At 44.6% G+C, this 26,008-nt stretch overlaps 1 protein-coding gene across 9 annotated transcripts in view; it reads right to left on the bottom strand.

Annotated features, from left to right (window-relative positions):
* LOC101419842 (long-chain-fatty-acid--CoA ligase 1) overlaps window positions 1–26,008 on the bottom strand; it is a 74,418-nt gene that overhangs the window by 27,041 nt on the left and 21,369 nt on the right. For 4 of the 9 annotated variants that reach the window (XM_058301307.2, XM_071213816.1, XM_058301332.2 and 1 more), the window contains exons 2-5: window positions 20,648–20,873; window positions 9,757–9,871; window positions 4,179–4,243; window positions 1,127–1,228 (exon numbers count right to left, since the gene is read on the bottom strand). In XM_058301307.2, the coding sequence (XP_058157290.1) occupies window positions 1,127–1,228; window positions 4,179–4,243; window positions 9,757–9,871; window positions 20,648–20,842 (477 nt within the window). In that variant the 5' untranslated portion in view covers window positions 20,843–20,873. Of the gene's footprint in view, window positions 1–1,126; window positions 1,229–4,178; window positions 4,244–9,756; window positions 9,872–20,647; window positions 20,874–22,495; window positions 23,562–25,351; window positions 25,652–26,008 lie in introns of those variants that run through there. The other 5 variants (XM_058301271.1, XM_058301302.1, XM_058301255.2 and 2 more) reach the window with 4 other exon arrangements.

The following is a 26,008-nucleotide window of genomic DNA, read 5'->3' as shown; positions in this document are numbered from 1 at the left end:
CCATTGTAATTTATAAAACAGTCAGTAGCACAGGGGTTGAGCCAGTGTGATTTTTGGACACAAGTAGGTATAAGAATAAATTAGATTTCATCAAGACAGGCACTAAATTTTTCCAAGCCAGTTATGCCAAGTAATTTCTTCACTATCACAAAAGCAATACCTTAAAAGGTCTTCTGTTTTTAGTGCATTTTAATACAATGATTTATACAAGCACCACAGATGGGCCTAAACAGCCACATAATGACGGTGCATCTAAATTAAGGCTGGCTTCCAGGGAGGTACACGTTCCCCACTGCCTGTGGTATTTTAAACTTTGTGACCTGACCGGAGGGAAAACTCATACCTTTCAGAAGGAAAATATAAGAGTTTATATCTAGGGAAATGGACGTGGCTCAACCACTTGGGCTCCCGTCTACCATAGAGGAGGTCCGGGGTTCAATGCCCAGGGCCTCCTGGGGAGGGCAAGCTGGCCCACATGGCGAGCTGGCACACGCAGAGTGCTGGCCTACGCAGGAGAGCCGCCCTGCGCAGGAGTGCCAGCCGATGCCGAGAGCTGGCGCAGCAAGACGATGCAACAAGAGACACAGAGGAGAGAAAATAAGAAGATGGAGCAGAACAGGCCTCTTTCCCACTCCAGAAGGTCCTAGGATCGGTTCCCAGAGCCACCTAATGAGAAGACAAGCAGATACAGAAGAACACAACGTATGGACACAGAGCAGACAACAGGGGAAGGTGGGAATGGGGAACGGGGCAGGGGGGCAGAAATAAACAAAATTAAAAAAAAAAAGTGTTTATATATCATTTAGTAATGCTATTTTCCTAATCATAGAGAAGTTCTCAAAATAAAGACTTGCTTGTTAGTTATTTGTTCCAAGGATTTTGTTTAGGGACCTTGTTTTAAAATAATAATGACAAAAAAGTGACTCTTTTTCCTCCTAAAGACTAGGAAGTCCCTGGTTTGGATTTTCGTATGTGCATTTTTCTGAGATGGAACAGAAAGCCATATTTTCAGCAGGAAGGAAGCCGATGACAAAATCTCATCTCAAGCAGAAGTAGCCGTGAACTAGTATGACTCATAGCTGAGAACTACCAAAACCATGCACAGAAAGAGCCTAATGGTTCATACCTCAGGTCTATTTTGAGAAAAGATGCCAATGAACTGGTCTGAGGCAGTCCTGAAGCCTTTCTGGATAAGTGCCGAGCCCACACATTCTGACAATTCTGCAACCTAACGGGGAGGGAAAAATCAGTAACAGTATCAGGCAGCTGGCCAGCAGGGTTGGGCAGGAAGGGGAGGACAAAGGTATTCATTTATTTGTACACTTTTGTAAGACAGAAAGTTTTATGCGCCAGGAGCCACTATTAAGAGAGTAAGCACAGGGTTCCTTCTGTACAGCAAATTAAATCTCATGCAAATAGCTGCAGTCACAGATGTTTATATGTCACAGTTTCTTACATAGTTAGTCCTTCAGTTTTTTTTAAATTGTAGAAGTAATACAGGGACAATGCAATTTTATTTTGTATGTATAAAGAGGAGCAAAGTAAAGCAGCCAAAACTTGTTTGGAACAAGGGAGCAGATGTGGCTCAAGTGGTTGGACACCTGCTTCTCACACAGGAGGTCTGGGTTCGGTTCTGATGCCCCCTTGAAAAAATAAAAATAAAAAACTAACCAAACAAACAACAAGCAAAAAACAACACAAAAAACCAACCCAGGGGAACTGATGTGGCTCTGTGGTTGAGCACCAGCTTCCCACATATGAGATCCTGGGTTCAAGCCCTGGCCCCAGTACCTAAAAAACCATGTATACGGTACAAATGCAGAAACAGAAAGTTCTCTGAGACACCGAAAAGAATGTGAACCCTTATCACCAGGTTCCACAATTCGATTCTTGGGAATTTATTTTTAGGGATTAATTTCATTTTAGAAGGGGGTTTTAAAAAGCCCTACATACCAAACTCCGTATTTCAAAATATATCTACAGTCACAAACTCCAAGGGGAAAAAAAAAGACCAATGGCTGGCTGATTGTGTCACCTCAGAACAAATGCTATAGACCCAGTAAATATTACCATTATAAAAATGATACCAAATTTAGGAGAACTTGATAATGTTAAGTAACGTAAGCGAATACAAAAATGCATACCATCATTATGACTAAGTAAAAATAGGCAGATTCACAAAATTTAGACAGGATTATATGCTGACATCCTCTCTCCACTCTCCAAGTTAACTGAAAGTCTTTTTTCCAAACCTTAACATTTGGAAGTTGTTTTTTTTTTAATTCTCAGTTGGTGAATTCTCCAGGTACTTTCAAAGCTCATCCACACGCGTAGGAAATAAAACCAAGCCCCCCCTGCCCTGGAGCCTTGCTGTTTCTGGCACAGCGCACCAGGCACCCAGGCTTGCCTACAGAAGCCAGAAGTGGCGCTGGGAGAGCAGAGAGAGCAACACGCTCATTGCCTTCCATTTCCCCCGGCCATTTCACAACTCTGGCTGACATTTAAGGATCCTAACTTGTGAACCGCCTGCAACTGTTTGCCGAGCTTCACAGAACACACATGCATTTACATTTCTGGAAAAAGCCTTCATACTAGTCTTCAAGTACCCTCAGAGGAGTTTCTAGTCCCCAAACTGCCAGAATCACTGGGCCAGTGAAAAAATGTTTCACATGTACAACCCCAAAGTTGGCTTCAGTTAAGTCCAGTTTTATATCTTGGCCAGACTCCAACTGAAACGCACAACACATCTAGAGCAACGCCTTCAGAAACCCCAGTGATTCTCAATCTGCTTCAAAAATCCAGCCTGACGTGGGTGCGCGTCTTCTCTCTTCCAGCCAACAAACGCAGCAGAAGGAAACGGAGAGCAGGGAGTTCTGTGAGCCCTGAAGAGCATGACACGATGTCGCAGAAACTGTTTTGACACCCCTTGTGTCAATGACTGGATACTACGACTGGGTGGCACACTGCTATTTGGGTCTGGGAAGGCAAGCTGACGGCAGGGAAACGGTCTTCACCTGAGCTCATTTCTCCCTCCCCTGGCAAGACAGGGTAAGCTGTTTCACCTTTCACTCTCTTGAAAGAGGTCAAAGCTATCTGAACAAAGCCTTTGGCATTTTTTTGACCCTCAGAGGTAGGAAGGGAAGAACAGAACATTTTCCCTCCTGGGAGGACCCCCAAGCACTAGTCCAGAAAAGTGGGCCCTGGAGCTCCAAGGACACCCCCTCCACATGCACACCCCAAAACGCACTGACTACTAAGAACAGCTTTTGCACAAAACCCAGGAGGAAGTGCATTTGCGTTCACGAATACCCCAGGATTCCAACTGCCCCACTCGCCCGGGGCCCGGGAAGCCCCAGGACAGAGAGCCCCTCCTGGACTGCTGCCTGGACACCAAAGGCAGCAGGGCTGACACTCCCAGTTGCTCCTGCAGGGCCTCAGGCCGCTACTTGGATTCATTCTTTTGAAAAAAAGGAAAAAGAAAGAAAGAAAAGCAGTAGCTTCCTGCCCTGCTACCTGATGTCCACAAACTACTGTTTTAAAATGTGCCGCCACGGTCAGCAGGGACTGTGTGGTGAGAGCCCGTCCCCAGCGTCCTGAGTTCGCACAGCCTTGCAGATCTCCTCCATCACCGCGCAGCACCCCAGGCCTGCCTGGGGCACATGGCGCGGCTTTAAGTAGGCGGTGGCGCTCTGCGGCGCCAGAGCCCCACGCGAGACCCTCCCAGCCCCGCTTCTGGCCCCGTCCTGCTACGGACCAGCAAAGACTTTGAGCGAGTAATCGCCCTTCCTGGAATATAGTTCCCTCGTCTATAAAAGGAGAACATTACTTGATACTGGGGCTTCTAAATTTTTCCAGCATTCTTCAAACGAGAGAGGAGTAATTGCATCCTCAAGGGGTCTAGGAGAAGAGTCACGTGCTTCAAGCACACGTCTAGGATTTTAACTAAAAAACTGTATTCTACTCCACAACGCTTTGGACCCCCAGCAAAGGTACTTAACCAGTTTTTCCCAAAGCTTTGTGTAAAGCTCATCTCCATTTCGATGCTACAAGTTTATCCCAAGCCCTGAGCTAAAAGAGTATATTCACTCTTTCTAGCAATTCTCCAGCCCAAAAATCCAGTGGCACCAAGAGCTAGCACTGCAGCCCATATGAGAGTCCACAAAAGCCAGAAAACGCACCTCTTTGTAAGAAATCCATTCATAGGGCTGGTTTGGTTTCCGAGAGCCTAAACAAGGACCATTATCTAAAAAAGGGAAAAAACAAAGGATGAGTTCATATGCATAAATATTCCTAGGTTTCGATTCGTATCCCACCTTATTCTGCAAAGTCAGGGAGACGTTACTTTGGCTCCCAGGTTAGAAACGATGAGATCAGATTGGAAGTTTCCTCCCTGAGTTTTGGTCTGATTTTTATTTGCCTGTCTGTTTCTATTTTGTTTCTTAAATGGGGTAAGAGAAGGAGAAAAAGATAAGAGCAAAGAAAAACACAATTTTAAGAACACTCATTTTGTGCATTCCTCTTTAACACACTACTGGTAAATAAAAGGCGTCAGTGGTTAAGTGGTAAAATAGATCCTGGTACAGCTTTTCAGAAGAGGAATCCTCAGAACCTCTAGAGAAGTTTAAAGCATTCTAACTCAGAATATGAAAAGGCCAAAACAAAACTTTAAGAGTCCAAATTCTGTTGATCAAAGGTATCAAGAATATCCTGGAATTCTAATTAAGGGTGAAGTCTTCACCAAGGACCAACAAAATTCAAGAAAAGGTACAAAATGAGAGAAAACAAGGCATTTATGAAAGCAACCGTTAAATATCCAGGATGTGTCTTGATTCCAATTTAGGTGCTGAATAAGCAGAAAGAAAGAAAATAACATATTAATTATTCATATTAAGGACAAGCACAGCAGTACATAATTGATTACCGGTAGATAAATAAATTATATTTGTAATTACGTAAGCCTCTTCCTGCTCACTTTAGGTTCAGTTTGTGGTCTCTAGGTGCATGTCGGAGGTGGGCTGCTTGTTTAAGGGAAACGCTATATCCACCTGAAAAAGCTGCCACATCTACACAGAGTTCACCGCATTCAAGAACCTTTCCTAACAGCAGCGCTGTGTGACCCTGGGTCGGCAGAGGTACTTGCACGGGGACGTCTGAAGTTCAATGCAGTGACAGCAGGAATCATGTACCCCAGCAAAGGACACGTTCTTAATCTTAATCTGTGTTCCTGTCAGTAGGAACCCATTTGTACTGAAGAACTTTTGAAGATATTATTCGTTATGATTCAAACTGAATCAGGGTGAGACAGTATGTATTAGTGAAGGCTTTTATAAAGAGAGGAAACTTAGATGCTGTAGCAGGTTAATATTATTGATGAACTCCAGAAAGAAATATTGGATTGTGCTTGTAATCTGATCTGTACCTGGGCATGACTGAGTTATGACTAGGGCATTGACTCCCTGCCTCTTGGTGGGTGGGGACTCACAGATAAAAGGCATGGCAAAGGACAGAGGCAGAGCTTTTTTTTTTTTTAAGATTTATTTATTTATTTAAATGCCCCCCCGCCCCCGGTTGTCTGTTCTCTGTGTCTATTTGCTGCGTCTTGTTTCCTTGTCCACTTCTGTTGTCATCAGCGGCATGGGAAGTGTGGGCGGCGCCATTCCTGGGCAGGCTGCACTTTCTTTTGCGCTGGGCGGCTCTCCTTATGGGGTGCACTCCTTGCGCGTGGGGCTCCCCTACGCGGGGGACACCCCTGCATAACGAGGCACTCCTTGCGCGCATCAGCACTGCACATGGGCCAGCTCCACACGGGTCAAGGAGGCCCGGGGTTTGAACCGCGGACCTCCCATGTGGTAGACGGACGCCCTAACCACTGGGGCCAAGTCCGTTTCCCAGAGTTAGAGCTTTTGATGTGAGGGTTTCTGATGTTGGAGTTTGATGCTAAAGACTTATGCCGGAGCCCTGGGAAGTAAATTCACAGAGGAAAGAGAAGCCAGCCCCAGGAAGAGAGGAACCCTGAGCCCAGAGGAAAGCAAGCCCCAGGGAACGTAGGAACCCAGGAAGCCTGAACCCTCGCAGACGTCGGCAGCCATCTTGCTCTAAATAGACTTTGGTGAGGGAAGTAACTTATGCTTCATGGCCTGGTATCTGTAAGCTCCTACCCCAAATAAACACCCTTTATAAAAACCAACCAGTTTCTGGTATTTTGCATCAGCACCTCTTTGGCTAACGAATACAGGCGTGGTCAGTCAGTAAAGACCAGAAACAAAAAAAATCGAGAAGCCTGAAGGCAGAAAAAGCCATAGGAAGAACCCAGGAGAGGCTAACGCATCAGCTAGGTCAGGGAACGGCGCCCAGTTGTTGGGTCAAGCAATCACTGGGCTAACTGTAATACAAGGGCATGTCCTAGACTTTAATCATGAGTTGATGGCACAGAGGACTGGTTACATCTACAATCAACTAAGGAGACTGCATGGAAGGGAGAACTTATAAGGGTTAAACTTGGGTATTTACCTGAGGTGATTTCCAAGCAATGTGTGGGAGGTACAGCCTGCTTTCTCCTTGCAGCTTACAGTAAAATGTGACAGGAAAGGGATAAACTGAGGACTGAACTGTTAAGCAGAAAGGAACTAGTCTGATGGTGATGTGGAAAATTGTCAGCCTATCCAGCCAGTGTACTGCTTTGAGACTCTGGCCAGATGTGGCTCTGTCAGGACCCTCCTGCTAAGGTTGTGTCACCTCCTAGCTGACGAGGGCATCTGCATTTCTGTTCAAAAGCATAACACACCTGGTTTCACTATTCTAGGTCCGTGTGTTATTTAAGGTATTCTGATTGGGTTTGGGACATGAGAAGTAGAGAATGGTCCCATTTGGGGCCCCGATAAGCCTGAGTCTATTTCACAGAGTTACACCCTAGAGAAGAGAAGCCCAATAAGTGAGGATTCAAGAATCAGTATGAGGAAGGGGAGGATTGAGCCTGCCAACCCCAGCCCTTCATACTGACTTCTTTGCTATTTCCAAAGCAGTCCTGACAAAAACAGAAAGGAGCACCAAGGAGGCCTTATTCTCAGACCCTCATCAATTTACAGGGACTAAAACAAAGACTCGGCTGACCGACAAATTCCAATAGATTTTATTTTCAGATGGGGAAAAAAATACTTTAGTTTTATTATATTAAATATACTATTTTAGTCCTCAAGAACTGGGCTTGGCAAACTACAACCAGGGGTCAAATTAGGCCAGCTGCCTGTTTATGTAAATATAGTTTTACTGGAACTCAGCCATACTCATTAACTTATGTATGATCTATGGCTATAACTGAATAGCTGCAACAGAAATCCTAAAATATCTGCTAGCTAGCCCTTTGCAGAAGAGTGGCAACAAGCCTTGCTCTAGACCATTGAACTCACCTGAGCTTAAAAAAATACCAGACCCAGATCCTACTAATAGAAATTCTGATATAAGTTTCTAGGGCTGGGGCCTGGGCCTTTGTATTCTTTTCAAAGGCTCCCCAGATGAGTTTATCACGCAGCTAGGGTTGAGAACCACTGATGACAGGGAACTCAAGCTTACAAATGGCATTCAAGCTAAAGTTTAAAAACACAAGGCTTACAAACTCTAGGCTGGCTTTTCTCCCACCATTCAATTAACTCTGACCACCTTATCTAAATGCTGCATTTCGATCTCCTGTAAAAGCCTAATTATATAATAGCTTCAGAAAATTAAAGCCTAGAACAAAAAATTTTTTAAAGGCTTTGGTGGGGGGCGGGGAGAGTAACCTGCAAAGTAGCTCCTTTCAAACAGTACAGATGAGTGTGGCAGTTTGAGATTCTTTATGAATCCCCAAAAGAGAGATTATGTTTGTAATCTGATCTGTTCCTCTGGGCGTGATGTCCTTTGTATTAGCTTCAGTGAGGGACCTCTCAGTTTACTTGATAAAATCAGTGTAGGGCTTCTGATGGGGCTACGTCAGTAACATGTAGCTCGGGATGAGTCTCTGTCCCTTTGGCCTATATAAATGGACACTCAGTCAAGAAGACATACAGAAGGCAACAAAGGGAGAGAGCTCCGTGAATGCTGGGGGACAGAAAGCTCAAACAGCTAAAGCCCAGGGAGAGAAGAGCCATTTGCCTGATAGTTTGCAGCTGATAAGGCCTGGATAAAAAACAGGCCCTATGCCAGACTGATATAGGAAGCCCTGAGAGATGAGTCCTATGCCAGCCTACAGGTGGGATCACAAGAAACTGGGTCCATAGAGCCTTAACAGGAAGAAGGAAGGAGATCACCCACCATCTTGCTTCAGCACGTGGCAACCAACTTTGGTGAGGAAGCACCCTTGAGTTGGACTCTTTAGGGCCTTGTAACTGTAAACTTTTGCCCCAAATAAATACCTTTATAAAAGTCAACAGATTTCTGGTACTTTGCATCAGCACCCCTTTGGCTAATATAATGAGGAAGACTAATTTTATTTCTCTTCAACTTCTCTGACACATTCATATAGGAACTCTTCCTTTCCAAGTGGAAAAAATGACCAAAAACAAACCAAAAAACCCTAACAAATATGTGATTTACCTTAATGTAAATCAGTGGAGGGTTAGAAGCATAATATTAGTCATCCTATTTCAAGATGATTCCAAGCCCATTGCAACACTGGTGAAAATACATATATACATTTATATAAGTTCATGAAACTGCTCTACTTTATAATTATTATCATAGGCAAACCCTGACCCTGACACACTTTGCAAGAAGTTCAGTGTGATTCCAGGGAAAACTAGAAGGGAAAAAGGCAGGAAAGGAAGACAGATACCAGGTAACAAGGAGTGATTAAGGGTAATCCCATGAGTCAACATTTCCAAACATGTCTCTGATGGGGACACTTCTTCCTTGGGATGTCAGTATATTATTTCTCAAATCATGGGTTCCATGGTATATCAGTCAGCCAAAGGGGTGCTGATACAAATTACCAGAAATTGGTTGGTTTTTATAAAGGGTATTTATTTGGGGTAGGAGCTTACAGATACCAGGCCATAAGCATAAGTTACTTCTCTCACTAAAGTCTATTTTCAATGCGTTGGAGCAAGATGGCTGCCGAAGTCTGCAAGAGTTCCTCTGGGCTCAGCTCCTGTTTTCTCCACAAGGTCAGCTGTAGACTTATCAGGTGAATGGCTCTGTCTCTTTCCCTGAGGCTCCAGCTTAAGGCTTCAGCAACAAACTGCAACATCAAAACTCCAACATTAAGAACCCTCAACTCTGTCCTTTGCCATGCCTTTTATCTGCGAGTCCCCATCCACCATGGGGCAGGGACTCAATACCCTAATGATGTGGCCCAATCAAAGCCCTAATCATAACTCAATCAGGCCCAGGTATAGACCAGATTACAAACATAATCCAATATCTATTTTTGGAATTCAACTATATCAACCTGCTATAGTGGTCAAGTAAGTTTGAAAAACATTGGCTCAGACCTCTTTCCTGCCAGGAAATGTTAGTCTATCAAGAGCTAAAGAACATGTGACTATGAAACCCAGGACATGCTGAAAGCATATTTGACTGTGGCACCTCTCAGTCACTGGGAATATCCAAACAGTATAGTGTGCTTTGGACTCACTCTGAAAATGGTAGGAGAAGAGACAGGGAGTCTTGAACAACATCAGCAGATGAAAAGAATTGAGCAAGTGTACCTTTCTGAAAGAAAGACCACTCTTGCTTAACGAAAAACATTAAGCATTAGTCACACAAATTCAGTAAAATGCTTACTTGACACCTGCATACCCCTCAGGAAACCTTCATATAATGTTCTGACATCATCATAGAAATACATCATGGGCTCATCATTGTCAAGTATCGCAGATCTTCGAGCACCATCACTTCCCTATTGCGAAAGACAGAGAAGGCAAGTTAGAAGCATTGGAAGTACAAAGCCTAACGTGCCCAGTGGAATCCCCACAATCCCCGCGACGGGAGCGCAATGCGGAGGAAGAGTAGCTAGCTGCCCAGGGAACACCTGCTGAGTATGCTAATATAAATCAATCACCTACTTTCTCTAATGTTCTTATGGAGCTTTCTCCCCAGTTAAAAAAAATAAACTAATTTATTATTAATAAACTAATCACTCGTCACAATTATATTCTTCTATCCCTACAAGGTAAGATTCCTCCTGAGGCCAGCCCCCCTAGGTGGGCTGACTTAGTAAATAAAAGTTCAAATACCCCACTGGGGCAGGAATGGGGAAGGGAAGGGCAGTAAAAGCAGGACACCTGAGTATCAGTGGTTCCCAAAACTAGAACAGAGAAAGGAAGATTTAAGGTTGGGAGTTATTTTTGTGCTGCTCTCATCTTTCAAGGCAAAAGCAAATTAACATCCTTGAGGATTTCTTGGGTAAAAAGGCCCAAGCTTTAAAAATTGCATTCTCATTCATCTATAAAGTGGATATCTATGAGCAATTAACAGTTAAATACCCATCAGGTTATAACTATTTATTCCCTCAAAAGAGAGCAGGAAAAGGAGAGAAGATGATGGAGGAAACAGGAGGAAGGCAGAGAGAAAAGCAAGGAGTTTATAAAGAGACTGTGGAAGACTTGGCTGGATTTTTTAAAAAAGATTTATTTATGTATTTATTTCCGCCCCCCCCCCTTTGCGGCTTGTTCTTTTGCTGTCTCTTCTCTGTGTCCACTTGCTGTGCGTTTTTTCTGTATTTGCGTGTCTCCCTTTTGTTGTGTCATCTTGCTGTGCCAGCTCTCCGTGGCGCACGGGCCAGCTTTGCCTTCTACAAGGAGGCCCTGGGACACGAACTCAGGGCCTGACTTGGCTGGATTTTAATGCTACATCCATTTCTAGAGAGAACCACAGTCCTAAGTGGGGAAAACAGCATTTTTTTGCCCCTTCCAATACTCTCCTTGTGAAGTATGCCTCCAGCACGCTTCTCACTCCTGCCCAGACCAGCATTAACTGCTTCTTTTCACAAGCAGGCACAAAACCACTTTTCAACCCAGTGACCTCTAGGAGAGGATTTCTACTCCTACTCTCTGGTTCATTGGACTGACCCAGGTCAGCTCACAGGGAGGTGAGGATGGTCAACTACCACACCGGGGAACCAAGAGTGCCTACAACTCCAAGCAGGAGAATCCCATCCATCATCCATGTGGAATCTAAGTCCCCTCTCGATGTAGAGGTGGAGTGGACATCACCATCCCTGGGTCCTCAGGATGGAGGAATGAAATATGGATTCGAGTGGACTTACTGGTATTCTATTATACAACAACTGTGACTAGTAATGGAAGAAGTTGTAGCATTGAGGTGGAGAAAGTGGCCACAGTAGTTGGTGAGGGCAGGGAGAGGGAAGAAGAGATGTGATGTGGGGGCATTTTCGGGACTTGTAGTTGTTCTAAACGATATTGCAGGGACAGATACTGGGCATTATATATCCTACCATAACCCACTGAATGTACTGGGGGAGAGTGTAAACCACAATGTAAACTATACTCCATGCGGTGCAGCAGTGCTACAAAATGTATTCACCAAATGCAATGGATGTGCCTCAATGATGAAAGGTTGTTGATGTGGGAGGAGTGGGGGGGGGGGGGAATATGTGGGAAGCTCTTATGTTTTTCAATGTAATATTTTTTTTGTGATCTATGTATCTTCAAAAAAATACGATAAAAAATTATGTGGGTGGGGGGTGGGGAGTAGCGTATATGGGAACCTCTTATGTTTTGTAATGCAACATTTTGTGACCTATAACTTTTAAAAAGATAATTAAAAAATGAAAATAAAAAATATATATAAAAAAGAGAGGATTTCTAGCCATCAATTCCTATATCTAGCAGCCCTGGATCTTTGATTTATAAAAGCAGGGCATTAAGGGCCAGCCTATGGGCACCCTGGGTTCACCCACTTGCCCATAATTTCTAAATTACAATGGCACTTGGATAGGATATTTTAAAAATACCTAGACTCCTCCAATTGCTGAACAACAAATGTTACAGGGTAGCAAGGAACCCTGAGGTTTTGATCCACGCTCATTATTTGACTAGCTACCTCCCCAAACCTTGTCCTTCAGATGCTGCAAAGTGAGCAAAGAAAGCAAAGAACTATCTCCGTGGCAATCATTGCAGGGTTTTGCAATCTGAGTGCAGGAAAGAGAGAAAGTAGCTTTCCAGTTGAGAAATGCAGCCTCAGGGCCAGGCTTTCTCCTTTCAGTCACACATGTAAAATGTGGTGGAATGGGAGATGCCCCCTTCCACTCAGGCGCACCCTAAAATGTCTGCCTCGGTGGGACATCTGGGCATGTGAGACTTGCTTTGCCGTCCACAAGCAGGTTCCCAATCTGCCTGCACATCATGAATCGTTTCCAGGAGCCAGGGTCCAGATCTCCAGAGCAGGCTGGGCTTCCTGGATCTTCAGCCCTTTCCTCTAAGCCTCAGCATCTTTTCCCTTTTTCTTTCTGCTTTATTCTCCAGTTCCTAACTTCCCGAGTGCCCCACAAGCCGCATCAGAGGCTCTGTCTAAGGGAGGAGGGAGGCTGCCACAGTACTTAGTAAAACGTAGTTCTGAGCTGTCCCCTACACATCCAGCTCACGGTCAGGAAAACTCAGCCAGCCATGGGAGGGAAGATATCACCCTCCCACCCGAGGGAAAGGGGAGAAGGTTTAGAGTTACAAGGTACCCAAGTGCCCACAAACGCACGCTGGCACAGCAAAACAAGGCTGCCTGCAGAATGTGTGTTTTTTTCTTTGAGAAGTTGTGGGTTTACAGAAAAAACATGCACAAAACACAGGATTCCCATATACCACCCTATTACTTGAGTTGGTGTGGGGCGTTTGTTACAACTAACGATGGTGCATTTTTATCGCGGTGCTGTTGCTGGAGCCCGTGGCTGGACTTAGGGTCCCTGTGTGGTGCAGTTCTGCGCCTTTTCTCTGCCTACAGAATCTGCAGGCCAGCCGTTTAGGACACACAGGGCACTCTGCTTCCCTTCTGACGAGCCTGAAGAGAACCACATTTCTATTTCTTATCCTTAATGTTGGCCTTTGGGACACTGTGTGAAGCACGGATTTTGTCCAGAGGCACAGAAAGCCTACATTTGTTACTTACTTACTTGGCACAGTTGGCCTTGTTTGGAGGAGGCTGTTTTTAACACCTATTATAGCATATGTCCTTGTCATTTATGTGCACAAATGTTCCCTGCATAATGAAACCGGGGAGAAGTTCCATAATTTGTACAAAATCAAATTGTTTTCCTTATCAACTTTTACTGGTTTCAGACCCTGGAGTAAATTGTTTTATTTTTAAAACCAACCAACCCCAAATGTGTTTTTCTTTTCTTTTTTCCCTTGGAATCCTAAAGGCAGCTACTTAATGCTGACATGGACCAGGTCTTAGCACAAAGATTAGAAACTCTACCATCAGTTTTCGGTCTTGCTCCCCTAACCTTCCAGCACCCCACTCAACAGCTGCTCCTCCTTTCTCACAGGTCCACGTTTACACCTAATTCAAATCACTAGCCATTTTCAAGAAGTGTTCTAAGTCAGCAGACAGGTCTACCAACACACGTGCATTTGGTAAGAAAATGTGATTTAGCAAGAAAATGTAATTTCTAAATCTAAAACCTTCACTTTTAGAAAAGGTACTTTAAATTACTTTAAGGTATGAAAATGCTGATATTTACAAACTGCCAGAAGAATATTTTTAAAGAAAACCACTTTCTCCATCCCACCTACCCTGCCCCAACTACTAGGAATGTTTGCTGAAAATGCTCTCAACTGCTATAACATTTTTCATGAAAACATGTTCAAACATTTTCCAAGTACCAGATCACAGCAACATTTCTGGGGGAAAAAAATCAGACGACCAAATATTTGCACACATATTTATTTTACCACTTACACAATTATTTTGCCAGGACCAGGGAAGAACATGCCTTGGGGAATGGTGAATGGGAAGCTGTAATTTACAAATGGTAAGTAAATGAATGTAAATGCCTAAAAAAAAAAAAAAGTTAAGATATGAGGATCACTGACAGCTATGAGGCCAGAGTATCAAACTAGCAGATTCTTCCAAAGTCTCACACGCATGTCTGAACTGTTCCAAGCTCCCCAGAGAGGAGAGTTGTATATTTACAGATAACTGTAGAAAACAACCAGATGCTACAACTGTTCCCAACAGCTTAGCTTTCTCTTAGTTCTCATCTACCACCTTCCCCTTGGCTCAGATTTGTGTGTCTAATGCCTCCATCTTACGGTGAAGAGGGCTTTGCCACGCCTTCCCCAGACCACTCAGCTGGTGTCAGAGTGAATGACGGCACCGTGGGACCCGTCCTGGACAACCTCTTCTCCTGCCCCTCCCAGAGGCTTCCACTCAGGACCAACCTAAAATGTCTGCCTTACAAGCTGAATTGATGCTGCTCGACTCCCAAAAGTTCCTCCACTCAGGGTCAGCCCCAGCCAACCAAATCCAGAAGGCCACTGCCACGCTTCGTGTCCCCACTCTCATTACCATGGAGGCCTGCACTGACATTTTATCCAAAAAGCATGATGTGAGTTTTAATAAGAACATACAAATCCACGACCCCACTCTCTTTTCTTGCAGAAACTGCTATGCCAGTTTACAAGTGGGCCTCTTTTTTTAATTTTTCAAATACAATTTTACTGAGGTATATCATTTATACATGCATATATATAAACAATAAGTACGCAGTAAAAGTTGGGAACGTAACATTTTACAGGGTTCCTATCACCCATCACCACCATCTCGCCTTGTTGTGAAGCATTTGCTACAAACTATGAAAGAGCACTGTCAAAACAGTACTAGCAACGAGAGCCCTAGCTTACACTGGGTGCATTTTCCCCCACCCACCCAATTATTAACACCCTGGATTGGTATTATGTATTTGCTAGAGTTCGTGAGAGAACATTCTCATCTTCATTCCATCTCCACCCCACGAGTCCTATGCCCTGTACAGTCCACTCAAAGTGTACACTCAGGGGCTCTAATTTTCACCAGAGTTGTGCTGTCATCACCTCAGCCAATACTAGAATATTTTCATTACCACGAGTGGGCCTTTGTACAGGCATACATGTAGGAACTGTAACTGTGGAAATGAGTAACATGAGAAATCCTACTTAGGAAGAGGCTCCACAGACACCCTCCAGATGTGGACTTAGAATTCTGGTCCTTGCTTCAGTACGTATGTGAGCTGGGATGTCCAAGAAGTGTATGTGCAAGCCACAGCACTGCAAAGGCCTCCAGGGGAGTGTGACTTCTGAGCTTTAAAGTCACACTGTCTATTGAGCATTGCCTCCATAGGCCAGATATGCCAAATTTAGTCTGCTTCTTTCAAATTCTTACCTGAGAATGAACCCCAGTTCCAGTTTTATGGCCTGAAAACAAGATGCTTGCATTACTCTTAGTTTAAGGATTGCTATAATCTGCAAGGGAAAGGGGTCCCGAAGCAGTATGTCCCGCGTCTATAGGCCCCGTGCGGACAGTGGCCTTCCTGCCCTAGCACAGTGTACATCACACGGCAGATGCTCCACAAATGAACACACACCAACACCACTTTTGTGACGTGAAGAGAATTAAATGCAAAGCATCACACCCTCCACATGAGACTTTCTTGATCACCGGATTAAAATGCTAAAGTCACTTGCCCTATATATCCCAACATGTTGATCCAAACATGTTACAAGTTTCAACCTTTCCTGCAAAAGGATCATCCAGCCAGCATTTGCCCCAAAAGGTCATATAATTCTGATGAGGATCTATATCAGAACTCTCAATTCTGTTCCATTGGTCAGGGTGTCTATCCTGTAGCTGCTGGGGGTAGGGAGTGGGAGGAAGAAATGTGATGTGGGGCATATCCAGGACTTGGAGTTGTCCTGGGTGGTGCTGCACGGACAGTTACTGGACATTGTATGTCCTGCCATGACCCACTGGGTGGACTGGGGGAGAGTGTGGGCTATGGTGTGGACCATTGACCATGTGGTGCAGTAGTGCTCAGAGATGTAGTCACCAAATGCAATGAATGTCTCATGATGATGGAGGAGGTTGTGGTTATGGGGGGAGGAGTGGAGTGAGGGGGGTGGGGGGTATATGGGGACATCATATTTTTTGAATGTAACATTTAAAAACATAAAGACAAAAATAATAATAATTCTGATGAGGAAGCAAGGAACTTGGAGATAAGATGAGTTAGAACTGGTTTCACATGAAAGGATATACCACCTAGAACCAAGGCCTAGTAGCAATTTAAACTGTGAATTTGCTATTGACTAACAGGTTTAGTAAACTTTTTTTTCATTTAAAAACAACTTTATTGAAGTATGTCATTCATACAGGAACACATAAACAGTAAGTGTTTAGTAAATGTTGTGGTCTTATAAAACAAACATGCATAACACAATACATTACCCAACCACCAATACCTTGCATTGCTGTGAAACATTTGCAACAAATTATGAAAGAGAGTACTACTAACTATAGCCCATATCTTTCATTTGGTGTATTTTTCCCCCAAACCACCCTATTTTCCCATAAACCATCCAATCAATGGCACTTGGTATAATTACAGAGTTGTACATTCATCACCTGGAAGTAAATTTTAATCCAAGTTCTGATATTCTTACAATGAAGCCTTAGAAAGGTGAAGGACTTGAAGGTCTTAAAAAAAGTTTACTGTCTATAATTTACTTTCACTAATATTGAAAAAACAACTTGAGTTTTCATTTAGGTACCTTATAACCTAGTAGTAATTGTCAAAAATCTTCCCTTCCTGCATAGAGATGTAAGCCCTGCAATGCCCACGCTGCACCACTCACCAATTGCAGGGGTTCACAGGTTCTTTCCACCACCTCCTGCAACCATGACAATGGTTCTCGCCTAGACTTCGTGATGGTCTGAACCCTGCTTGGTGGGCCCATAACCTCACAGCACCAGGTTCTACTCCACTCCAATCTATCCCTGACCTAGTGCAGGGGAGGGCATGAGGGAGGGCCAGAAGCTCGCCAGAATTCAGCTTCTGCCGCTGCTTCTGGACCGGCCCAGCTTTTGACAGCTCTCTATCCCCTTATGCACTTTGCCGTCCCCACCTGCGGGGAGCTTCCAATCCTCTATCCCACCTGAGTGCAGAATCTTGGGCTGTTTATCGTACTGGTCCCTTTTTTCCTTCTACTTCCACCCACCACTGGGATCTACCTTTGGATTCAGGTGCTCACATATCCATTTTCAGAAGGACCAGCTCCTGAATTCAAAGCTCTATGCAGTGACTTTTCAAATTTGGACAGATCCAAATTCTCCTTATCATCCTTAGGCACCCTGTCTCACCCCGCAGAATCCTAGTTATAATAGGATTTTCAACTACTGTAATGAAGGGAGCAGAACAAAGTTCTAGGTCGTCCACTAACTGGCATCATTTCTCCTCCTTGTACCCAGTTTTCTCCTGTGTGGGACAGGAAGGTTAAAAGAGAAGACCTGTAAAGACGAGGAAAATTAATGCTTCTGAACCCTTAGGTCTGGGCTGAGCAGACCCTCTGCACGTATCTTCTTTGGTCCTCTCAACAACCCCAGAGAGGAAAGGTGCCTTCACGTCTGTTCTCCAGACGGGGATCAGAAGGTCTGTAAAGCCAAGGGAATTTGCTCGAGGCTGTTGGGCATAGCCAGGGAGCCAGGTCCCGCCCCTGCCCCCTCTCTCTGCCCCCCTGGCCCTTTGGGCTCTAAGCCGCTCTCCCACCTCCCATAACTGCAACCCCCGAGGGAGGGGCCCTGACCAGTCCCAAATAGTTGCAGGTCAGTCCAGTGAAGAGCATCTCCCCCAGTGGCACATGGAGAGCTCAGTCTCAAAGAACAGGCTGAGAGCAGCTAGAACTGGAGAGCTTTCATATTACTTGGGAAAATTGATTTTTTTAAAAATTGCTTCCATCCATTGTTCAAAGCTGCAGAGCAGCAGCAGCAAAACCTCTAGGACGCAAGTTCCTCCCCGACGCACAGGGAAGGGCTGGCTCTCAGGTGTCCGCGGCAGCTTGATGAGCTGCAAATGCAGACACAGGGACAAGGGTACCTAAACAGGGTCCTGAGAAACCAGGCTGGAGAACAGAGGAGCAACACTTGCCATTCTGGATTCTGTTCCTCACTCTAGCTTCTCCGTCCCATTCAACTAGCTCTGTCTTCACTGACGGCCTTTCCTGCAAGATGACAGGCCTATAGGATAAGCACCAACCATCTGCTTTACTAGCCAACTTTTAAAAGGAATTTGGAAGCTGTAACGTATACATATGAAAAATAAAGCGCAGCTGGGAAACAGCCATTGTAGTAGTGAGGAGATGCAGCCAAACCAAAACGCGTGAGCTCCTCTCATTTTAAGACCTCTACAAAGTGGACGGGAAAGAGCAGCGCAGTCCAATGGTGTGCGTGTGTGTGAGACAGGATGGTGGTCGTGAGCACGCGGACTGCCAAACGGCGTTTCCTTGTTTCAAAGCAGGAACAAAGGGAAATTTTATTCTGGCAATCAGCCCTAGGACAGTGCCAGATATACAGGCTCCTGATCAATACTTAATGAAATGAATTAAGGTCATCTTCCCGTCCTAGAAGCCTGCACGACAACGCTGGTCAGAAGAAAGTCAGCATCTCTAACGACCAAGCACTCTGGAGCTAATCTCATGTATTCGCAATTTTAAGTTCCTTTTTTCAAAAAGGGAAAGGAAGTTTGGCATCTATACCTAAGACCAATAGATTCTGAAAATGATAGCAACAGCTACTTCTAGAAGTAAAGAGGAAAATCAGGAAGGCTACCTACCGGGAACTGGAATTACGAGTGATTTTAATTTTCTTTTTGCTTATCTATAGTTTTACATTGTTCTACAGAGAATATGTAGACTGTCTTATTACTAAGACTTAATGACTTTATGCTAAACTTTAAAATCACATAGTAAACTGCCCCACAATTACTCATATAATATGAATAAGGCATTTTTTAAAAGTTACTGCCAAATTAAAGTTGCCTTCACTCTACATTTGCCAACAATTCTTTTCAGAGCTCCGGCAATGCTCCGGCAGATACACACCAAGTGCTCTGCCAGGAGAGAAAGTGTGCTCAAGCCTCTTACAGAACTATTAGAATAAGTTAAGCTCTACTCATCGTTGACATGTGATTTACTAAGGTGATACTTTGTCACCTTTACCTTCTAAAAAGAAAAAAAGTCTAAGGCCAACTTCCCACAACAGTAACTCAGGGGTTATATTTTTACATTTGGTATGCATTAGACTGACATATCTTTTATATATGCTGAGAGTTTCAAAGAATCCAAGACAAAGAACAAGACAAGGAACTGAAATACCACGAATAACAGAAAGCTATTAACAGGACAATATTTATTTCAAAGGCAGCCACACGCTCCTCTTTGTGGGAACTGGTCTAGGAAAAAGTGGGGAGACCTTGCATCTCCACATCTATACAGCAGTACAGGGGACGAGTCTCCACTTCATGACACTTTGATTCTTCCGTGCGTATGTGGAAAATGAGAAATACCGAAAATTAATTCTGACACAGGTAGGAGGAAGCCAGTAACCCAACCCCTCACGTTTTCCAGAGGGGCTGGATTTGTCATTCAGATTAACCAAATCACAAATGCCACAAATAAATGTTAAATTATAAGAATATAATGAATAAACATTCAGATCTTAATAAAATCTGTAGCATTTTTAAACTTACCATTACACTAAATAACCTATGCAGAGTTTTGGGGTACAATGCCAAGAAGGTACCAATAGTACGAAGTAGATACAAAGCATTTTAAGAACTTTCAAAGTGCTCTACACGGACACAGGGCACACACGAAAAGGCAACGAGCTATAAGGAAACCTGGTGCAACCCTTGAGCATTTGTGCTCTGAATTCTCAGTCTCTTCTGAGCCATCATGTCAATCTGGATTCAGGGGGAGAAAAGAGGATGAGAAGGGAAGGGAGACGGAGCAGGGCACTAAGAAAGAATCTTCCTGAAAGGGTTTTAAGGTTTCCCAATGCCATCCCACCCACAAAGCCCTAATTAGGGCACCTAGTTCTGGATTAACTTTCTAAACTATGAGAAGACAACCTTTAGTTTGCCCAAGTGTTACACAACCCAGACACTCAACAATTCACCTTTGCCCCTGTTTCTTCATCTCCTACCCTAATTTCTGCAACCATGTTTTTCTGTCAAGTTCCCAGTTCGGCCTCATCCCATGGGTAACCCCAGAGTCCCTCTCAACAGCTGGGGACCTGTTCCAAAGTATCAGATATGCCACAAGGCAAATCTTTCCTTCTCTAACACTTGTTTAACAACTCTCCTGCCCCTATGAGGGCAGGACTCTGTGTCTCATCTCCCGTCCTGGAATCCTCTGGTCTACTACAATGTGATTTCTGGAATGAGTGGCAGGGAGACTGTGGACAGACACCCAACCAACATGACCTCACCGCCCTGCGCCCAGGATTTTGGCCTCTACCTCCATTTATGGTCATCAACAATTTGGGTTTGTTGCCTGCCTTTCTGATTACAGAGCGCTCTCGTGAACACGTATTTAACCACAGCTGTGATCGCCATCGGTGCTGCATCTGATGGGATTTGATTCGTCGGGGCGATGCAGAGAACACCCCCAGGCAGGCCAGCCCCTGCACTTACGGGCACTTCCACAGACTGCATGGAGAGGTCGCATGGCGGCTTCAGGGCTTTGGGCCTCGTGGCGTACCAGAAAGTGGTGAGGGCTGCAAAAGCGCCAACGCCCACGAGCGTGTTGCTCGGAAGAGTGCGGAGGTACTGTCGGAAGTCACCCAGCTCCGGCATTCGGAAGTACCGCAGCAACTCGTGGGCTTCCATCGTCCGGGCCAGGGGCTCTCTAAGCGGGATTCTGTTGGAAGAGAAAAACGTCACATTCTTCCTAGGCAGGGCATGTTCTCAGGACGTCCCAAAGTCAGCCACCTCACGCACGGCTGGCCGGCCAAGCAAGGCAGGAAAGCCACGGTCCAGCGGTCCCCGTCACTCTGCCTGTCAAGTTCCCTTCATTCTAAAAACATCTTAGGAGTCCGTTTACGCTCTACTTCTCTATTATCTTGGGTGAAGCGGTCATTAACTACATTAGAAATCATTCATAAAGAATTCTTGCCATACTGTTGATGTAAGTGGACTAAGCTACCCAGGTCTTCCCTGATGTGTCCGTCCCCTCCACATGAACAAATACCCTCATCGTGGCCACCAGCGGTAACGGGGAAGAAGCACAAGCCCAAACCACCTCAGGGCCTTAAGTTTTCACTTCTCCCCACGGATCACAGCACACGTTCTCCCGCTGGTAGACCAGGCCAGTCTAAGCTCAATGTGTCTTCCCCAGCCTTTCCCTCCCACTAAGGCAGGAATATCAATGCCAGGAAACCTAAAGGTGACTACTCTGATAAAAATGATTTTTGTTTATGTTCCCCTAGCTGTTACAGCTGAAAACATTTTACTTGGTTTACATAAATTTTTAATCAACTACCAGATCTCTAGAAAGAGATTATAGCATACTATTTGAGAAAGAGTACAGAATAATATTTAAGATCCCAGATTCTGGAGCCAAATCCTGCCTCTCCAGCTCATCAGCTGTAGGATTTTGGGTAAATTACATCACCTCTCAGTGCCTCAGTTTCCTCTTTTATAAATGGAGATGAAAACAGCACCTATCTCATAGGGCTTTTATGAGAACCAAACGATGCACTTACAGAGCTTGGAATGGTGCCAAGTGCCAGAAAATACTCAATAAATGTTAGGTATAATTATTATTTCCTCTATCAATACTCTGTAATTAGTCCTGCATGCAGAACAATAAGGCACAAAGGTAATATAAAGTGATGTGTGCCTGCAAGGAGTTTATGATAAAATTAAGATGGCAAAACACAGAAGAAAATTAGATGAACAAACCAATATATATTAAAGCCCCAAACTGAATGTGTTACAATTCATAGATTACAGGGCAGAGTAAAAACTAGTAAGTAATAATAATTCTAATTAGAAAAGTATTGATGAGTAACTTTGTACCCTAAAGTTTGTTTGGTGGTAAAGGGAAGGAAATAAGAGTAAATAATCTGAAAGACTTTTCTCAACAATTTCCTGGCAATGTAATAACGACTGTTAAAATTTTAAGTTCCTGCTGGTATTTGTGAGCTACTTACTATAGTTCTTTTTAATAGTTAGGTCACAAAGCTGAAAATATTTTTCTTTTTTCAGATATAGATATCTTCTCTTCAAATTGAAATCCAGTAGCAGAGTACCAAGTTAAAAATTCCTAGTGGCCATCAAATATTAACAGGTAGCCACATAACACATCTGCTCAGCTCACCCAACCGTGTGCTACAGCAGCTCTGTATAAGCGTACACACGCGCGCGCACATACACTCGGAATTTCGAGGTTTTGAGTTGACAACAAATAAGGAACAGATAAGCACATTTCTTCAGGTTTAAATCTGAAAAGAAAGCACCAGCTCTTACAAAACCACTCACCATCTGTGCCGTCCACCAGTGACTGCTAGGTGACACTCCACAGTGGAAAGAGAAAAAGGCAGGGAGCGTGGGGGCGGGGGGTGTGTGGTCAGGAGAGCTCAGCTGGCCCTTACCAGCCCTGCCAAGGTCTCTCAGGGCATCAGTCACATGTACAGCCCTGTGCCGCTGCCCAGTGGGCTAAAGGGAACTAGCAGACACAACCCATCCTTGACTTCCCAGGAGAACAGTGGGATGGAAGACGGGTGGGCCAATGAGGAGCTGGAAGCAGAGTCACCCCACTGCTCCACCCATGGGCAGGGACAGGCATCAGTTAGTGTCACTGCCAGTGCCAGTCCTGGAAACTGACACTGTTTTCTTTCTGCTCAGTTTCCCAATAGGAAGAGACAACGGCATATTTTTAAAAACCATTACAATGAACTGATCAGATGTTGGATGGTATGTCTAACCAACACAAAACAGATCAAGAAAGAAACAGACTGCCAAGAGCACACTCACAGCAGATTTACTCTGCATGAATTCATAGGAATTGAGCTACTCCAGTCATTCAGCATATTTAAGCACCTAGAGTATACTGCTAGGCAGGGGCAAAGAGCTAATGACATGGTCTGGGCTCCCACTGGGTTAATTGCTTAGGAGAAAGGAGACAATATTAAATAAGCAATATCTGAAAAGGATGGAAAGTGTCACCATCTTTACGATCCAGTGATCTCTGAGAAAGTGATGCCTATGCCAAGACTTCAGGGACGAGCAGGCAGTTCAAGCCTGGGTCCCTATAGGAACTGAGCTGTCAGATTTCAGAAACAGTATTGCCAGTCCACAACTGCAAGGCAACCCCACAAACACAAGGTGCAAACTTACCTTCTCCTCAAATCGTGTCTCTTAGAGTTGTCTTTATTACCCTCCGGCACTCCAAGGCGGATAACCTTCCCCCCACACTAACAGGTACACACCTATGCTCTTCTCTCTTCTCTCCCCAAAGTTACGGAAGTAATCTCCATAAAACCTAGATCAGGCAAATATACAGTGACTGTTCAATGTAATCCTGCTCCTGTGTGAGCATTTGAAATAACTGTTTTCTGCATTACTTGTTACACAAATACAGTCAGAAGCAGGTTACTAATTTTTCTATTTTAAGCACCGGCAGTAGCCAAGCTAGCGACATCATTATACCAAGAAAGTTTAATAAATCTAGGAAAGAAAACCTTATTAAAAATTCTAGACTTAGTGGCACACATGCGTAGCACACATACAGGAGCATTTCATTAGATACTGATCTGTAATACTAAGAGCCTAAATCCACCCAAATCCCTGTCTTCAGTGGGTGATAATGACAAGCTACAGCAGTTTAATTCATGCCTGTCAGCTGGCAGCTAGGTAACCAAATGCAAACCAACTTCACTAAACAGATTGGTTAATGCAGTATATAGAAAAACTATAGTGTGTTTAGAAATGCAATAAGGAACTAAGACAACAACTCATCTCATTTAGATCCACATAAAGAACAACTCTTAAACATGACACTAATAACAACCTAAGTCATTTCTCTTCTATTCAGCTGCTAATAAGGAGAAAGTACATGGGGTGTTTGAAAATGGATGCAGACCTACATTCAAAGAAAGTCAGACACCATAAAAGAGCTTTAAATGCTGGAAGTAAACACAGACACCCCACTTTCAGATTCAGTCCTAACAGGTTTCTAGAAAGTATTAAGATTCATGGATTTGCTAATAAACGGTTAAAACTCAAAGACAGACTATTATTATTTCAGTGGCGTTCTAGTTACTTTTTAAAATCTTTTCAAAAGCAGATTTCCACATCCTTGTCTCAGCAAGTTATAGCCAAGGCAAATAAATCATACTGCTGTTCGCTAAGAACATGACTCAATCGATTCAAAGGCTTTTAATTACTAATCACAATTAGTAATGGAAGAAATTGTAGCATTGATGTGGAGAAAGTGGCCATGGTAACAGCTGAGGGCAGGGAGAAAGAAGAAGAGACGTGATGTGGGGGCATTTTCAGGACTTGGAGTTGTCCTGGGTGGTGCTGCAGGGACAGATGCTGGACATTGTATGGGCTGCCATGGCCCACTGGGTGGACTGGGGGAGAGTGTAAACTACAATGCAGACCACTGTCCATGTGGTGCAGCAGTGCTCCAAAATGTGTTCACCAACTGCAATCAATGTCCCATGATGAAAGAGGTTGTTGATGTGGGAGGAGTGGGGTGAGGGGGGTGGGGGTGTATGGGGACCTCTTATATTTTTTGAATGTAATATTTAAAAAAAAAATAGAGAGAGAAAAAAAGAAAAGAAAAGAAAAAAGAAGGGCTTTTAAGAAGCCAGTATTTCTGTGGGGAATGTTCGAGGTTACTGACAGCTGGCTTCTCCTTCCTCCGCAGCTACTCCCGTATGTCCTTCCTCCCTGCACCTGCAAGAAGTGGTGCTGTGCAGTTGCGTCTTTTCAATTTTCTAAGTCAGAGTTTCAAACCACAGAATGACAGGGATTGTAACAGTGGATCTGGCATGAGCCCAGGGTCAAGCAACCAGACAGAAGCTGCCTTTAAAGAGCGCTGGGGAGAAAGCGACACGGCAGGGCAGGCCCTCCAGGCTGGACTGAGGCCTGCCCGGAACGCGGTCCTGCCGCCGCCTGCCGGGACTCTGGCAGAGGAGCCAGCATGTGGCAGCACTGCCGTGGTCGAGGAGAGAGCCACATCCTGCGTCTTGCCTGACCACCGCAACACAAGAGGCTACTCGGGCTGAGGAGACCAAGGCCCGCGGCTTGGACAGCTGCCCCCGGCGTCTAAGACTGAGGCGCCAGGCTGAGGCGAACCCCCTCCTCCTGCCCACGGGCAAGGCTTACCTTCCGCGGGACCACTGACCCCTCCGGGAGAAGCCCACGGAGCTATGTGCGTTGGGGCCCATCCCGGAATCGGGGGCCAGGTGGCTTCTAAGGGTCCTTCCAGCCCTAACGCGCCGTAGTACTGAGAGCACATCTTCTGAAATCGATCCAAATTCTCACCACCTCTTATCAACACTAGCATTTATTCCATCTGTTTGCCCTCGTCACGGAACATGCGGGTTCAAGGCCCGCTGGACACAACGCGTCACCTTTACTGCTTTGCTCATGCCGTGAAAAAAACGGTTCAGGGCCTGAAGAGATTCACAAGGACACTTTCCCTGGGTTTGTACGCAGGCATGCATGTGCGCGCGTGCGCACACACACACACACACACACACACAGCCCCTGCACGTCTGCTAACTTGTACTCACAGTAGCATTTTACCTTCTTCATGTCATTTATAAACCCCAAACGGCCAAGCTGGATGTTTCTTGCCTTGTAAAGGTCCTCAAGCGTTCAACTAGCTGAATAATAGCAGTTTGATGGAATATTTCTCTAGGAATGCAGCCCTCAAACAATCCCACATAAATAGCACCCTTGCTCCAGCAGCAGCAAATGAAGCAATCCTGACATCTTTCCTTAAAGCAGCAGACCATGCTGGCAAGATGCGGCCATTCC

Source organism: Dasypus novemcinctus, chromosome 1, assembly GCF_030445035.2.
Source record: "Dasypus novemcinctus isolate mDasNov1 chromosome 1, mDasNov1.1.hap2, whole genome shotgun sequence".
Classification (NCBI taxonomy): Eukaryota; Metazoa; Chordata; class Mammalia; order Cingulata; family Dasypodidae; genus Dasypus; species Dasypus novemcinctus.
The sequence above is the reverse complement of the archived record's forward strand: the minus strand, read 5'-3'. Positions and strand labels throughout refer to the sequence as shown.